This window comes from Adiantum capillus-veneris, chromosome 4, assembly GCF_014529385.1.
Source record: "Adiantum capillus-veneris isolate H3 chromosome 4, ASM1452938v2, whole genome shotgun sequence".
In the NCBI taxonomy this organism is placed as follows: domain Eukaryota; kingdom Viridiplantae; phylum Streptophyta; class Polypodiopsida; order Polypodiales; family Pteridaceae; genus Adiantum; species Adiantum capillus-veneris.
Window position 1 is genome coordinate 48854545 of NC_140934.1, and position 15147 is coordinate 48869691.

The 15147-nt window shown below is 43.7% G+C and overlaps 1 protein-coding gene across 2 annotated transcripts in view; it reads left to right on the forward strand.

The window, feature by feature from the left end:
• The window catches only part of LOC147459121 (D-xylose-proton symporter-like 3, chloroplastic), a 41277-nt gene extending 26486 nt beyond the window's left edge, over positions 1 to 14791 (forward strand). For both annotated transcript variants that reach the window (XM_086510454.1, XM_086510455.1), the window contains 8 exons: positions 10213 to 10314; positions 10386 to 10751; positions 10828 to 10875; positions 10962 to 11024; positions 11902 to 11982; positions 12087 to 12185; positions 12250 to 12387; positions 14076 to 14791. In XM_086510454.1, the coding sequence (XP_086366580.1) occupies positions 10213 to 10314; positions 10386 to 10751; positions 10828 to 10875; positions 10962 to 11024; positions 11902 to 11982; positions 12087 to 12185; positions 12250 to 12387; positions 14076 to 14210 (1032 nt within the window). In that variant the 3' untranslated portion in view covers positions 14211 to 14791. The remainder of the gene's footprint in view (positions 1 to 10212; positions 10315 to 10385; positions 10752 to 10827; positions 10876 to 10961; positions 11025 to 11901; positions 11983 to 12086; positions 12186 to 12249; positions 12388 to 14075) is intronic.
• The last annotated feature ends 356 nt before the right edge of the window (positions 14792 to 15147 follow it).

Here is a 15147-nt window from a genome sequence, read left to right on the forward strand (position 1 = left end):
GACACTGTAAGACAGAGCGATGAAGAAGGGAGCGCGCCTGATGCGCGATGTATGAAGGGTGGGAGTGGCTAATAAGTCCGGGGTCACGATACGAAGATTCTTTCCCAAAAGCTGTGCGCATTGTAAAAAGGATCGGATCCTCCATAGAAGAAGAATCTTTCTGTGCTTTGATACCACTATAACAAACTTGGACACTCCAAGTCAAGATTCTACCGCCACATAGCAGAGATTCACTTCAAAACAATTCACACTTCACAATTAAGTCGAGGTATTGGCCCCAAAGACTGGCGCCCCTTTCGGTATTTCTTTTTATATTAATCGTTGAGTAAAGTACAACTCCCGTGGGTGCTCGCTCTCAAACTCTGCGTCCAGATGCTCTGCATTGTGAGCGCCCTTGGGTCCAATCTCCCATCCAAAAGCTGCTAAAAACAGTCAGCGTAATTTATGGACGTTCGTACATTGCGACGTCAGCATGACCAGCATAAAACGCGGAGATCCGTATGGCCTGCCACGTCAGCCTATCGACACAATTTCCGGAGGTCCGCCACGTCATCTGACCAGCGAGTTTTATGGACCGGTCCTAGGTCACCAGTTTGTGACATCTATACCTTGCACTTTTATCTAAGGGTGAATTTGGGCTTATCCTGGATTCATCTAGGTACATTGCTTTTATAGACAGGGGTTGGTAGGAATAGGAGGAGGGGGTGCCTTGCTTTTTTTGTCTAGAGGGGCAGGTTGACATAGGGGAGTCTTAGGGTGCACACCAAGCAAGGAGAGTGAGGGGCCCATTGTTGCTACAATAGCCAAGCTTGTTTAGTGCTTTTTTTAAATCAGTGGGCTGCCCACTTATTGAGTGAGTAGCTGCAATAAGTGGGCAGCCAGACAGTTTTTAAAATTGGTGTGAACCTGTTTAAAAGTCAATAAAAACTTATGAGCTGAAAACAATGCTTACACAAACACTCCCTAAGCGTCCTTGGATGCAACTTCATGCACAAATGCTATGCAGACATAGACTTCCTCGCGCTTTTCTTCAAAGCTTCTCAGAACCCATCTTTATTCATGTGCTTGCATCTTTACGCACAATTCTTACTCAGTTTGGATTTCCTCCTCAGACCAACGCAATATTCCCTATCTGATGCTTGCATCGGGAATACCCATTACCTGGTTTCTCCCACAAAACTTATGGAACAAGTGCTTCGCGATGCTTAATGTCACCCATCATATGACACATCAGAGATGTCCGTTCCTGATGGCTTTTATCTTTAGATCTACAGTTCCTAACTTACCAATTCTCAAGTGCACATATTTAAATATCATTATTTCATAAAGTAGAAATTACTTAAATAGTCAATAGCAACAGTTATCCCCGTTGGCGTGCCTTTCTAGAGCCTACACACAGTCCTATTGATCATTTGCTTCTTGCATTATTTTGTCAACTACGGCATGTAGCGCAGTTGCCTCCTCGTGCAGGTATTTTTTGGAGACACAAGAACGTGGGTATCATACCTCTTTGGTTTCTATCTAGCGCATATTAGAGCAATTTCCCCATGATGTTTTTTCACTTTGAGAGAGCGGCAAGCCAGACATGAACTTTTGCATATACAACAATTGAGATTTGAGTTTGTCCATCATGCCTCAGTTTCTACATGGATTGCTAATGCAGATTCATTTATATTGAGAGAGAGCTCGTGGTAGTACTCCCTCCCCTTGCAGTACTCTTTGTGCTCTGTGAGACACAAACGGACATGTATGTGCAGATTTGAACAGCCTCGGAGATTGCTATGGAGTTCTACTCATAGTTGTTCACAACGCTATTGGTCAGAGAGGCTATGCTTCGTGCCATAGAGGAGATTTAGCCATTCACCGTATCGTTGATGAGAAGTTCGTTGTTGGCCCTTTAGACTCCGCAAGATGCGTGATGCTCTTGTAGGTATGATGCTGCTTCTTGTTTGGGGGATGATGGCCTTAATAGGCAGTTTTTCCTTGACTATAGGGATGCTTCCCTTTTCTCTAGGGTTTCCAGCAAATTTTTGACACTGGTTAGATGCCTTCCTCACTTACCTTGGACATCATTACCCTTATACCAAAGGTGAAAGATCTTACACTGCTTCGTCAGTGGCGTCCCATTACTCCTCTCTTTTGTGTGAAATTACGATTGGGGAGTTTGTTGAAGCGTCTTTCCCGTTGTCTCAATCTAGATTCTATATGGTAGGGTTTCCCTTTGGTACCATACCTATTTCTTTTCTTGCTGCATCCCTTGTTGCATGATCACATCATCGTTGTTTGGATGCACAATTCATTGCTGATGAGTTTGGCATGCGCATGTACAATTCCTAGGGAGAAGTCCATCTGTCCAAAAGTTTGCAAACTGCACAAGTGCCAAGTGACTCTCTCAAGGTCCTTTTTTATGCGCCCCCAAATATCAAGATGGGGTGTTGCTAGATGGACTATTTTTTTGAGTAATTTCTATTTAATGAAATTAGGTTATTTAAATGTGTACACTTGAACTGACAAATTAGGAAGTTTAAATCTACTGGAATTGATAAAAGCCATCAAGAACGGACAACTGTGATGTGTCATATGATGGGTGACATTAAACATCACGAAGGAGTTGCTCAGTAAGTTCGGTGGGGTGGACCGGGGAATGGATATTCCCGATGCGTCACAGGATGGGTGATGGGAGCATGGGATAGGGAATATTTCATTGGTCTGGGAGGAAATTTGAACTTGGTAAAAGATTACGCTTAAAGATGCAGACGAGGAAATCTATGTCTGCCTTGCATTTGTGCATGAGGTGGCATCAGGGCATAGTCACAAGGGATGTGTCCCGAGGAGTGGGGACAGGGGACGGGGCTCAAATGGATTTTTAGTGTAAAAAAGAGGGCGGGATGGAAGTGAGGAAGGGAAGCCCAAAAATGGGCATCCCCTATGACCTATGACTATGATTCAGGGACGCCTGGGAAGTGCAGTATAGCATCAATGAGGAGCTCACATAGTTTTTTATTGAGTTTTTGAACAGGTTCACACTCTTTTTAAAAGAGTAATCGACTGCCCACATAAAATAAAACGTGGACAAAAGCGCCTCCCAATGTGCTAATAACAGCTAGCGATCTATCTCTGTCCTCGCTCTAAAGAGGCCGCTAGCTCTCTCTCTCTCTCTCTCTCTCTCTCTCTCTCCTCCCAGCTATTCCAACGCCCCTTGGCCTATGCTGTTGTCGGGTTAAGTGTAGTGACTATTCTTGCCGTAGCCAGGAGCCTATAAAAGCATCTGTAGGGCCCCTCTTTGGACAGTTCTGTCAGCGCCAGCACAAGGAGACCCTGCCGTGTCGGAGCCGCAATTGATCGCTAGAAGTCGGAGTACGGAGGTTGCTTTTCGTACCATCTTTTTGTCCCCAATACTGTGTAGATCTTCTCCCTCGTCTCTTATTATCAATATTCTATTTACTTTCAGCTTTTTGATTATTTGCGTAAGGTGCAGCGGAAGTGAATGTTGAACCTTGCTCAAGATGAGTGCTCCGAACTGTGCTCAAGGTTCCTTTTACTTACAAAAGGGAGAGCGTTCCGTTCCTTTAATGAGAGAGTGCAAGTGATCACAAACAAAGTGGATAAACACTGTGAATGAAGGTGTTGAGACTGAGAGATAGAGAGAGAAGAATACGACACTAGAATGTTGTCAAACCCTCCTCCAAAGGCCCCACTCTCTATGGCGAGAGTGGTCTACTATTGATTGCTCAAATCTCTACAATGCTTGGGGCTTGCCGACGATGTCGACGACGACGAGACGGGCTGAAATCTGCAAGCCTTTATCTGCTGAATTCTGACTCCATGTCTGTGATGATGTCGATGGCGATGATGCGACGACGCGTGCTGAAAACGCAGATGCTGAAATCTGCGTTTTCATGCGGCGAGGAATTGCTGCGGGATGGTGAGGTCTGCGAGGTTTGGGACTTCTGCTGCTGTGTCTAAACGCTGAAAACTAAAAACGCTGGTGCTTCTGGTGAAACCATCGCGATGAATCTGCAAACGCCGAGGCTGATCTGCAAACCAAAAACGCTAGGGCTGAAAACTGTTCTGCTTGTGGAAATCTGCTAACGCTAGGGCTGATCTGCTGTCTACTGTGGAATCTACGAATGCTAGGGTTGATCTGCTGTGTCGTGTTGTCGCCGGGGCTGATCTGCTGTGCAAAAACGCCAAGCTGCTGTCTTGTTGAAAAACGCTAGGCATGCATGTGCAAAACGCTAGGTCTTCTGCTGGGGGGTCTTGTTGAGAAATTGCCTGATGAACACAGGGTCCTGCTGCCTCTTCTACTAGAAAGTGCTAGCGCTAGGTTTTCTTATATACTGGCTTAGTGAATTTACTCTACCCAGTTCCCAACAAAAGTCACTTAAAAAATAATAAGTGAAAAATTTCAAAAATAGGGAAAATAGGTCTATGCACTGTAAAAATGCTACTGATGGGTTCTGATGGAAATTTGATAATCATGCTATGTGCAACCACAGGATATGCATCTACTCTTAAGTGTCTGGACATGCACGGTCTGCGAATAGACTCACAAAAGTGACAGATCACTTCCTATTCTAGACTGACTGAACCGGATTGAACCCTTGTCATGAAGTAGCTTGTCCACGTATACATAAGGTTAGATGTGCATGTGACAATTCGTATGCGCTGCCGTTTGCGATAGGGCAGCTGAACTATGCTTGTAATATGGACTGACCCTGCGTGTGAACGCACCCTTAGTTGAAGGGAGGTTAAGAGGGGCGTCTCATTTGTGAGCCATCTCATGTGATCACCACACTTTGGACTCTAGGTCCTTGGTAGCTCTATGTGCACGCCCGTATTGGTGTGGGGTTGGTGGTATGGGATACCGGCCCTTGTGGTAGAGGCTAGGCTGTTCGGCGGTGGTTGTAGGCTCCCAAGATTAGGGGTGAGCCCGTATTGGTTCTATGGCTGTGATGTCCGCTCTTTACGCTCGTTTATGCGTGAGTATGGCTTGTGTCACGCCGTGTGTGCAGAATGGATTTGGCGGGACTAACATTGATATCAAAGCCATTCTTGTTTTCAATAGGGCGTGCCAATATGCATTGAACCATTAGAGCTCCTGTGGGTAGGATGCCCCAACTTGACATGTTCCCCCATTCGTGAATAGGATGGTATGTGACGTCACTAGCAAGAGTGGTAGCACGCAAGCCGATGATGAAAATCTGTGGTATATTCGTTTTTTATGCTCGTCTTTCGTGGAATTTTGTGTGTGGAGGTTGTTGCTAGCAGTTGTCACATGGATGCATGGTGTGCCGATTGTTTTCACGAATGCTTGGGCTGTGTGTTACTGTTTTTCCATCTACGTATGAGTGTATGCATGAGGTTGCCCTTCGAAGCCAGCCGCTCCTAGGACATGGCAATCCCTCCTATGCAAACCCTCGTAGGATGGTATGGGATGTCACTAGCAAGGGCGGGAGCAAGGAGGGTGCACGCAAGCCAATGGTGAAAATCTATGGTAGATTCGTTTTTTATGCTTGTCTTTTGTGGATTTTCGTGTGTGGAGGTTGCTAGTAGTCGTCACATGGATGCATGGTTTCACGAATGCTTGGGGTCTGTATTGCTTTTTTTCCCTCTGTGAGTTTATGCATCAGGTTCCCCTTCGGTGCAAGCCACTCCTAGGACGTGAGGTTGCCCTTAGGAGCCAGCCACTCCTAGGACATGCCAATCCCTCGTATGCAAAACAGTGAAAGGTTTTGGATTTCATTGAATATGCTTTGTAGAGAGCTTTTATGATTTGTGCTGCATTGCGGGAGTATTCTCGTGGCTAGGTAGCCTGAGATCAATTTGAGATATTATTGGTGCTACAACCGGCATGAGTGTCGCTCTCATTTTCACTCTCCTGCAGTCAGGCGTGGACGAAAAGTCTTGGAGCAACCCGCTGGTGGCCCATGGCAACTTGCTGTGGGTGAAGTCCCCTATGAGGTCAGCTGGCCTAGTGCAGAGATGCGTTGGGCAGGGCTGCATAGGGCAGCAGTAGTGCGCAAGGCAGCCCATGCACAACGAGCGTGAGGCCACGCTGAGGGGTGGCAGGCCCACGTGACGTTGAGGGTGACCAGTAGTGGGCAGCATGTGTGACAATGCATGCATGTGCATAGGGTGGTGTGGGGTATGTGCGCAAAGGCGGCTCCTTCATTTGGTGCGCGCGCTTTTCCAAGTTTTGCACGTAAGTGTCAATTTTTCCCTTATTCACTTTTTGGCCTGCTCCTAAGAGGTGAGGCCTTAGTGATACCTCCCCTTTGTGCTAATGAAAAAGGGAAGATTATATTTAAAAAATGCACAATTTTTTGATTGGTTGGTGGAGACAGAAGATACTCATTAAGAAGACAAGCAAATATATTCACATGGCCTCTCATTATGGAGAGAAGACTCATGAGTCATATTCACACTCGGTAGGCTAGTTCCATAAACAAGTTGCAATAGTAATCATAAAGGCCCTTTTTATTTTCGGGCTGACATATGTAAATAATCAACCTTTTAGGATCGAAGGGGCTGCAACTCTTTAATAGTGTAGAAGATTCCGTCTCTTACTGTCACGTGACACATCCAACCCTATGTGTCCGTGGACAAGCTACAACATGACCAGGGTTCAGTCAATCCAGTCAAGTCTAAATTAGAAGTGATCTGGCACTTTTGTGAGTCTATTCGTAGACCGTGCATGCCCAGTCACTTAGCATAGATGCATATCCTCCGGTTGCACACAACATGATCATCGGAATTCCCATCAGAATCCATTAGCATCAGTTAGGGGAATTTTCCAGTGCATTTAGTCTATTTTCCTATTTTTGGTTATTTTCACTTTTTATTTTTAAGTGACTTTCCAACAAAAGTAGGTAGTGCAATTTTGCTAAGTTAATATATAAGCAAACCCAAGTTAGCACTTTCTGGTAGAAGAGGCAGCAACAGCAGGAGCTTCCCGCTCAACAGGCAACTTCTCAGCAGTACCCCCCAGTACCCCCAACGTTTTTGGATCCCATCCTCGCCGGGCAAGTTCCCACCTTGGGCGTTTTTCTTCCATAGCAACAATATCTCCATCAAGTCCATTGGCCTGGCGTTTTCGAGCAGACAACCATCGTGTTATACCCCTTTCATCTAGCGTTTTTACACCAAGCTTCCTCGCCAAGCAAAGCAGCAGAAGTAGCGTTTTTTACAAGGCTTCTCTAGCGTTTTTGGGTTGCAAGTGCCAATGTTTTCAGCCCTAATCGCAGCAGCACCATCAGCGTTTCCCAGTCGCAAGGACAGCAGCAAAACGCAGCCAAGTTCAGCAGATTTCATCCTATGACACCGTAGAAGATCAGCCCCAGATTGGTTGCAGATGTTCCCCCATTTTCAGCCGTAAAAACACAGCCAAAACAGACATTTTCAGCCACCGAAACAGTCCCGAAATTCAGCAGTTAGAAGATCTCAGATTTCAGCCACCAAGTCGCCGTCGTCGTCATCGGCATAGTCCCATTGCATCAGTCCATTGCATACGCATTGTACACCTTTGTGCAATCAAAGTAGACCACTCTCGCCGACGAGAGTGGGGCCTTCAGAGGAGGGTTTTACAACCTTTCGGGTGTCGTATCTCTTCTCTCTCCTTCTCTTAGTCTCATTCACTTGCACGCACAATATCCACTCACTTTGTTTGTGATCATAGCATTCTCCATAAGACGGAAAGCTCTCTCTTTCCCTAAGAACTAAAAGGAACCTTGAGCAATAAAGATCACTAATCTGAGAAAATACAACATTCATTCCGCTGCACCTAACACTTACCAACATTGACTCTCTCTCTCTCTCTCTCTCTCTCTCTCTCTCTCTCTCACTAATTCCGCTATGGGCATGCTATTCGTCTCTCTCTCTCTCTCTCTCTCTCTCTCTCTCTCTCTCTCTCTCTCTCTTCCAAGATTGCTTAAGCTAAGTCTGTCGCCTCTTCTGCAAGCGTCTGAATGGCACACAAGCTTCAAGGCTGTGTCAGTTGGTGACAAAAACTTAATGTGGGTCAATCCTCTTGAGTGAAGGTCAAGCGATGGAACAATAGGGGTATTTTGGGCAATTGTAGTCAGCGGTGATTGCATTCACCATTCAGGATTGGGGTGAGTGCAACTAGCATCAGGGTTTCCTACCCGGACCACATTCTCGCCTTCTGTTTCTCTCCCTCTTGTAAGGTGATCTGATTCCATGCTGAGAGGAAAACCAAGCTTGTGCAATCATACAAAACAGGAAGAAAGGTGAGAGGTCAAATTATTGCATACACCGCTTGAAGGAAGACTACAAAGGTTTGCATGTAGGAGGTAGTTAGAAGGGATCATCGAAGGGGTGCAATGCGACGCAAGATGGAAACTTGCAAGGCGATGATGGCTCGTCAGGGGGCTGTTGTGGGCAAGAAGATATGTGTAAGCGGGGCTTCTTGTGGGCAAGCATAGGGCTACCTTTTATGCTGACGAGCATCAATAGCCTTTTGATCTCTAGCAGGGGATGTGGGTTTACCTTAAGGTAATGAAGGATTCTGAACGATTCGTATTGGTCAATGCTCAAAGTTATCTTCGCGATATTGTGGGCCACTCCAAATTATCAAGAAGATTAGTGATTTCTCCTACAATTTGGATCTACCCTCCAATGTTACTGACCATCCCATGTTCCACGCTAGGTGCTAGAAGGAGCGGTTGGGATAGGATGAACAAGTGGTTCCTCCGGAGGAAGTCGCGAGTTCGCAGGATAACACTCTTCTTATTCCACTTGAACCCAAATTGGTTCTTGATCAAAGGGTCAAGCGATCTTGAAAGACCTCTTACCTTGAGTATTTGATCAAGTGGAAGCATCGACCTAAGTCAAGCTACTTGGGACTCAGTGTGCTAGTTGAAGAGTCGCTTCCTTGGTTTCGTAATTGAGGATATTGTTGAGGACAACAATTAAAAATAAGGGGGGAAGTTTTATGTCCCCAGACATCAGGATGGAGGCATGAGCTATATCCGGCCAGTGTGAACCGACCCTGCATGTGAACGCACCCTTAGTTGAGAGGAGGTTAAGAAGGTCGGTCAAGAAGTCCTATGAATAGGACCAACGTCTCATTTGTGAGCTATCTTGTGTGATCATCACACTTGGAGTCTAGGCCCTTGGTAGCTCTATCCGCACACTTGTATCGGTGTGGGCTTGGTGGTATGGGACACTAGCCCTTGTGGTAGAGGCTAGCTCGTTGGTTGTAGGCTCCCAGGCTCGGGGGTGAGCTCGTATTGGCTCTATGTCTAGGAGGTGAGTCTGATGTCCGCTCTCTACGCTCGTTTGTGCGTGAGTATGGCTTGTATCATGTTATGTGTGCAGTGTGGATCCGGTGAGTGAATAACACCCTTGGCCATCTCCTTTACAAGGAGCCTTAAAGCTCAAAAGTCAAGCGACTATCGAAAGCTATCGCCCTCAAAAGCCCAAAAGTCAAAGTTTTAAAAGTTGATGCCAATAAACCCCTGCAGCAGCTTCACGTCAACCACGTTTTCCGCGGGATTTTTAGGCGTATATCTCATCGTGTTTTACGGGATTTTGCAGCCGGATTTGGGGGTCCTTTCTTCATGTGTTGGCTCGGCTCAGCTGGTTCTCTCTTCCGGTCTGCCCAGGACGAGCTTACCAGCAAGTTCATCCACCTAAGGCCCTAAGGTGGATTTTTACCACCTAGTCCAAACAAGCTCAGGGAGATACCAATTAGATCCAATAAGTTTAATCCATATCAAACAAGTTTTAGAGAGTACCCAAACTAGGTTCAAACAAGATCATGCAAGTCTAGACAATAAGGTACTTGCAGGTGAGGGTTGAAAAATGGAACAAGAAGAACAAATCATGGAGCAGCGCTCGAAAAAACCGTTTTGTTGGCCATGTTTTTTAATAGCAAATTAGTCATACAACCAGGATTTATGCTAAAATCTAGGGTATTCTCCAGGATTTATAACTAAACGCCTTGACAACCAAGGTCCAATGGAATTACAACTGGGATTTTTTATTTTTAATCGGGAAATTGGTACTACAAACCGGGATATGTGAGCTTTGTCATGGAGTCAGATGAGCTTTTGATAAGTGTATGTATTTAGCTCTCACGGTCTAATGCTTGAAAATACAAAGTGCTGTAGTTAGAAGTCCATGTGTTTATTCTTGAATTGTTACCTCCTACGCCTCAAGAAAGTCATATTTTTCTCTATTATGTTTCAGGCTATGCATGGAGCCCCAATGTACATCGCAGAGACTTGTCCGGAAGAGATCCGTGGCACGTTAGTTTCAATGAAAGAGGGCTTGATAGTCTTAGGAATGCTGGTAAGGCCTTTGATAGCAACAACATGCTTTATATGACAGAAGAGTTTAAAACAAAAAGTTTGCTCTTACAGCTTGGTTATCTTACTGGGTATTTGACTGTTGACACGGTTGGAGGGTGGCGGATTACGTATGGTGTCGGTGCACCTATAGCTGTTGTGGTGGCAGTCGGTATGTGGTGGTTGCCTTCATCGCCCCGCTGGTTACTCTTGCGTGCTTGCAAAGGAAAGGCAGATATGAAGGTATCACAGGAAAAAGCCATGGCAGCCCTTCGCAGACTGAGAGGAAAAGAAATTGAGGAGCATGCAATTTCTAGTCAAGTTGAGGAGACATTACAGTCTTTACAGTCTGTGCATGATGAAGCAAGCTTTTTGGAGATATTTGAAGGTTCGAGTCTCAAGGCTCTCATAATAGGAGGAGGTCTTGTCTTGTTTCAGCAGGTATTTGTTGGTTTTCCTCTCATGTATTATAGTACTTATTGTGCGACTGATCTCACTCTTATCTGTTGGCTTCTAGATTACTGGACAACCAAGTGTTCTCTATTATGCGGCCTCCATCTTTCAGGTTACTTTTGAAAATAGGCCTTCTTTATGATAGCCAGTTTCATTGAAAATTGGGAGAACTAAATTGCTATAATTTTTTACAAGTAGAGTGCAGGGTTTTCTGCTGCTTCTGATGCCACAAGAGTGTCAGTAATCTTGGGATTCTTCAAGGTATATTTATCTTTCCTTTTCTCAAAAACATAAGAGGTTTAAAAAATTTACTTTCTGGTATATCCTATTGTGGACATTATGAGCTCTGTTTGGCCTACTCTCAGTTGTGTTTGCAGTTGTCCACATTTCTAAAACGAACTTTTTTTTCTGGTTAAGCACAAAGCTTTCCCTAGGCCGAGTTTTATTTGTGGACCAACAACTCTAAAAGTCCTTCATAGAGCAGAAATTACAGTAATGCAACCTGGTGAGGAGTATGAATGTAATCAGGCTCTTCAAGATGATGATGCTGGGAAACATGTAGGAAGATGGATGACAAGGAATTCATAGTAGAGAAAATGATGTAGTAAAGAGTCTTTTGGATTCTCACCTTGCCATATCTTCATCGGTGACAAAGTAGCTGTATCAGATCCATGTGGATCTGGAGATGCTTAAACAAAGGGCTGGCATGTGTTTTGGTATTGTGGGCCAGTACGATCTAAAATTGTCATTACGATTGCTTTAGACAAATGAAAAAGGTTGAGAACCACAGCAATGTTGTGACCATTAGGCACTGTTGATCTTTTGCCTCCTTTGAGATCAATTTTTTAAAAAAGGTTCTCATTTCACCTGACATCGTAGTTCCTGCACCGCCTATGTGACCAGGCTGGCTGCTGTTTTCAAATTTCGCTTTTTGTGAGTGAAACTGTATTTTAGATGCTTATGATAGGGATGCGAGTGTATTTTTGCATTTAGTCTGTGATCCATTGTCTCTTTGAGTTTATTCTTTCAAGAAATAGAGTGCTTGTGAAGGTTTGTGCATGCAGACAGTTGCATGTATGTGCATGGGCTGTTGATTTGTGCATGGACACACATGTGAGCATATTTTTGTCATGTGCAGTTATTGATGACACTGTTTGCTGTCTGGAAAGTTGATAAATTAGGTCGACGACCCTTGCTAATTGGAGGTGTGAGTGGCCTTGTAAGTGACATTGTCTTGGAGGCTGAAGGGTTCCTTTTACTTCTGAGTTTTGTTTGTAGCTCTTGAAACTGATTGATTCTTTGTTTCTTCAACCGATCATGTAGATATGTGCTTTGTTCCTTCTGGCATTGTATTATGCTTTTGCTCAAGGTGCATCCGCTTTGGCAGTCGTTGCCCTCCTACTTTATGTTGGCTCTTACCAGGTAAGACCACCTAAGGGCCTTCTTATTCAATACTTGTACCTCTGGCTGATTTTTCATGACTCAGGTTTCTTTTGGCCCTATATCATGGCTTATGGTATCTGAAATCTTTCCGCTACGAACACGAGGACGGGCGTTAAGCATTGCAGTGCTTTTGAACTTTGCATCAAATGCAGTTGTTACATTTGCGTTCTCCCCTTTGAAGGTACATATTCCACAATAAGGTCTTTTGGAGAAACTTTCTTGTTTTTCTGTATGACTATAAGTCCCTTTTGCTTGAATGTTTGCTGCTCTTCCTGCAGATCACAGTGTGCTATCCCACTTTTGAGATAACGTTATCTAGAGTAACATTGTATCGGAGAGAGGGATTAAGTCTTTCATTTGTCAGTAGCCAGAAATAGTATTAATTTTTGGTGATGGTCCTAATTGCTAGGCTAATTTCAAGAATGTCTCAGTTAGTACCCATGGCAGAAATAATTCCATTAAGGCTCTCAACCAAGTGAGACTTTTATAAAACCATCAAAATCATCATAAGTGGAATCTGGTTCATACCTTACAACTAATGTAGGTCGTTTATAATATGCATGATAGTATTATAATTGTATGTGGCTCGTTTGTATTCAAGAACATGCTAAAGAAGCCAGAAAAGTTCAAAGCAAAAGCGTGAGACTCCTGAGTTTAGCAATGGCCAAACATAGCGTTAAATTTCTTTCATTATTTTCAACTTTAGCACATTGAAGGGAATTTTAGAAACGCTACTTTTGTTGTTTTCCTATTAAGCACATAGATGGGAATTTTAGAAATTCTGAAGAGTTTTATATATTTAGCCTGGCTTTGAATTTGATTTGCATGAGAATTTTTTCCAATATTTCTCTTAGAAAGAACATTTTATTTCCGTAAAAGGAAGACAAAACTGCCTTGAAGAAACCTATGCTGTGGAGAGGCCATTCCACACCAGCATTAGTTTTTTCTTGAAGTCACTGTGGAAGTGTAAGTACTTGAAGAGATCCTCCTCCCATTGGGCCCAATAAAACCACTATTCCTTATAGAGCGCAAGATATTTTTATTTTAATCTTTAGGCTAGAGAGTGCTAGCACTTCCAACCACAGAGTGTTTGCCTACGAGGATTACAAGCGGAGATCAATTCATTAATATAGAGTCGTGGAGGTTATAAAGTGTGTTGAGGCATATAAATGGGTTCCTTTTAAGATCCTTACAGATAACTAGTCTCACAATGATTTCAAACTAAAAAATTCCCACGGCTTCAAGGCCAAGTACTTCTAGGTAAGTTTGAGTAAAAGTGTTCTAATCTTTATTCCTAAGTTGCCTAGAAAGATTTGCTAATGACTATCTTCATTTCTCTTGACCTAGGAAGAGCTTGAATGATTGTGTAATGAAGAAAGAACTCTAAGCATCTCATGGTGCGCATGATAATCCCTCCGTACATGAACCTGGTTCACAAAAATTAGTTGCCCTTCCCTTGACACGTGAACGCTCTAGAAAGACGCTTGTGACTATGAATTTACTTGATGTGGTGCGTTTTTGGGGCCCTGTTCATTGTTAATGGAAGCAAGAATTCTGCGGAGGGGTCATCGCAGAGAAGCTGATTATGGACAAGTGTTTTTATCAGGGCAAAAAAGGCCAATGAGGACTCTTTTGATAAGGTGTATTGAAAGCTTACAAGTACTAGGTGCAGGATCAAGTTTTTTACTTTGGTGGCAAAATGGTGTAGAAAAGTTTTGTTGATATCCCGCATTTTCTTTTTCTTCAATCTTTGTTTCCTTATGATTTCCTTACTGTTGAAATGATTGGTGTTTACATTTGTAAATGTGCCTTCCGTGTGCGTTTTCTTAACTTGAAGAAAGTAATGGTGGGGGATTTGATATGCTTCAGGAATTATTGGGTACTGCTGGAACATTTCTGATGTTTGGGATAATTGGGGTGGTGGCATTGTTGTTCGTGATTTTCAAAGTTCCGGAGACAAAAGGCTTGAGTTTAGAGGAGATAGAGGCGAAGCTTTCAGCATAACAAGCGTTCAGTTGGAAGCAGGCAGCTTTCAATCTCTGGGCATTGCTAGTTTCAGGAACAGCTCACTTCCAAAAGCAGTTTATGGTGGCAATCGTCACATGAAATTAGCCATTTCATACGACAAATATGACGACTCTGGTGGCTCTATATATTCACATAGGTCTTTTGCAGGAAAGGACAACATAATCATCGCAGGAGACAAATACACGTCTTACATATTGTCACTAATTTGCCCAAAAGAGATGGGATGATCCTCATTACAAGCGTTTTGATGATGATATAAAAATTACTACAAGCTCCCTTTGTAATTTAACCTAAACTATTAAGCACCAGAGTTCAGCGTATCAGAACACTCACAATGCTTGATGGCATTAACGATGCAGGAGGTAATACCCATTTTACGTATACATATGCTTGATGGGCAGTCATTGCCCTTGCAACTTCTGCAATGTGCATGTCCTTCTGCTTAACAATACCATTGTTGCGGAGGTGCAGGAGTTCCATAGCCATTTCACATGTTTTCACTAATAGTCACACAAAGGAGTGTTGTTTTCCTTTTTAAGCAAACTACTCAAAAACTACCACAAGCTCACATCTGATATTTATGCTGCCCAAGAACCATTGATAAACATAGTAGGTCAATGCAATGCATCATTGCTCACATATTTTAGAACCATGCACCGAGCTCAACACCACTATGCATGACAGCAATGATAGAAGCAAACATACTAATGAAAACCATTGCAAGACTCAAAAGCTTGGCTATGATGTGCGAACGTGGTGAGAGCTTGCGAGAACCTCTCTCTCTCTCTCTCTCTCTCTCTCTCTCTCTCTCTCTCAGAAATACAAAGGGAAAAAATAGGGTTGGCTTGAACAAGTCATCAACTCTTGATGTTACACAGATGCTCGTTAAGGTAGATCTAGCAGGAAGAAGTTC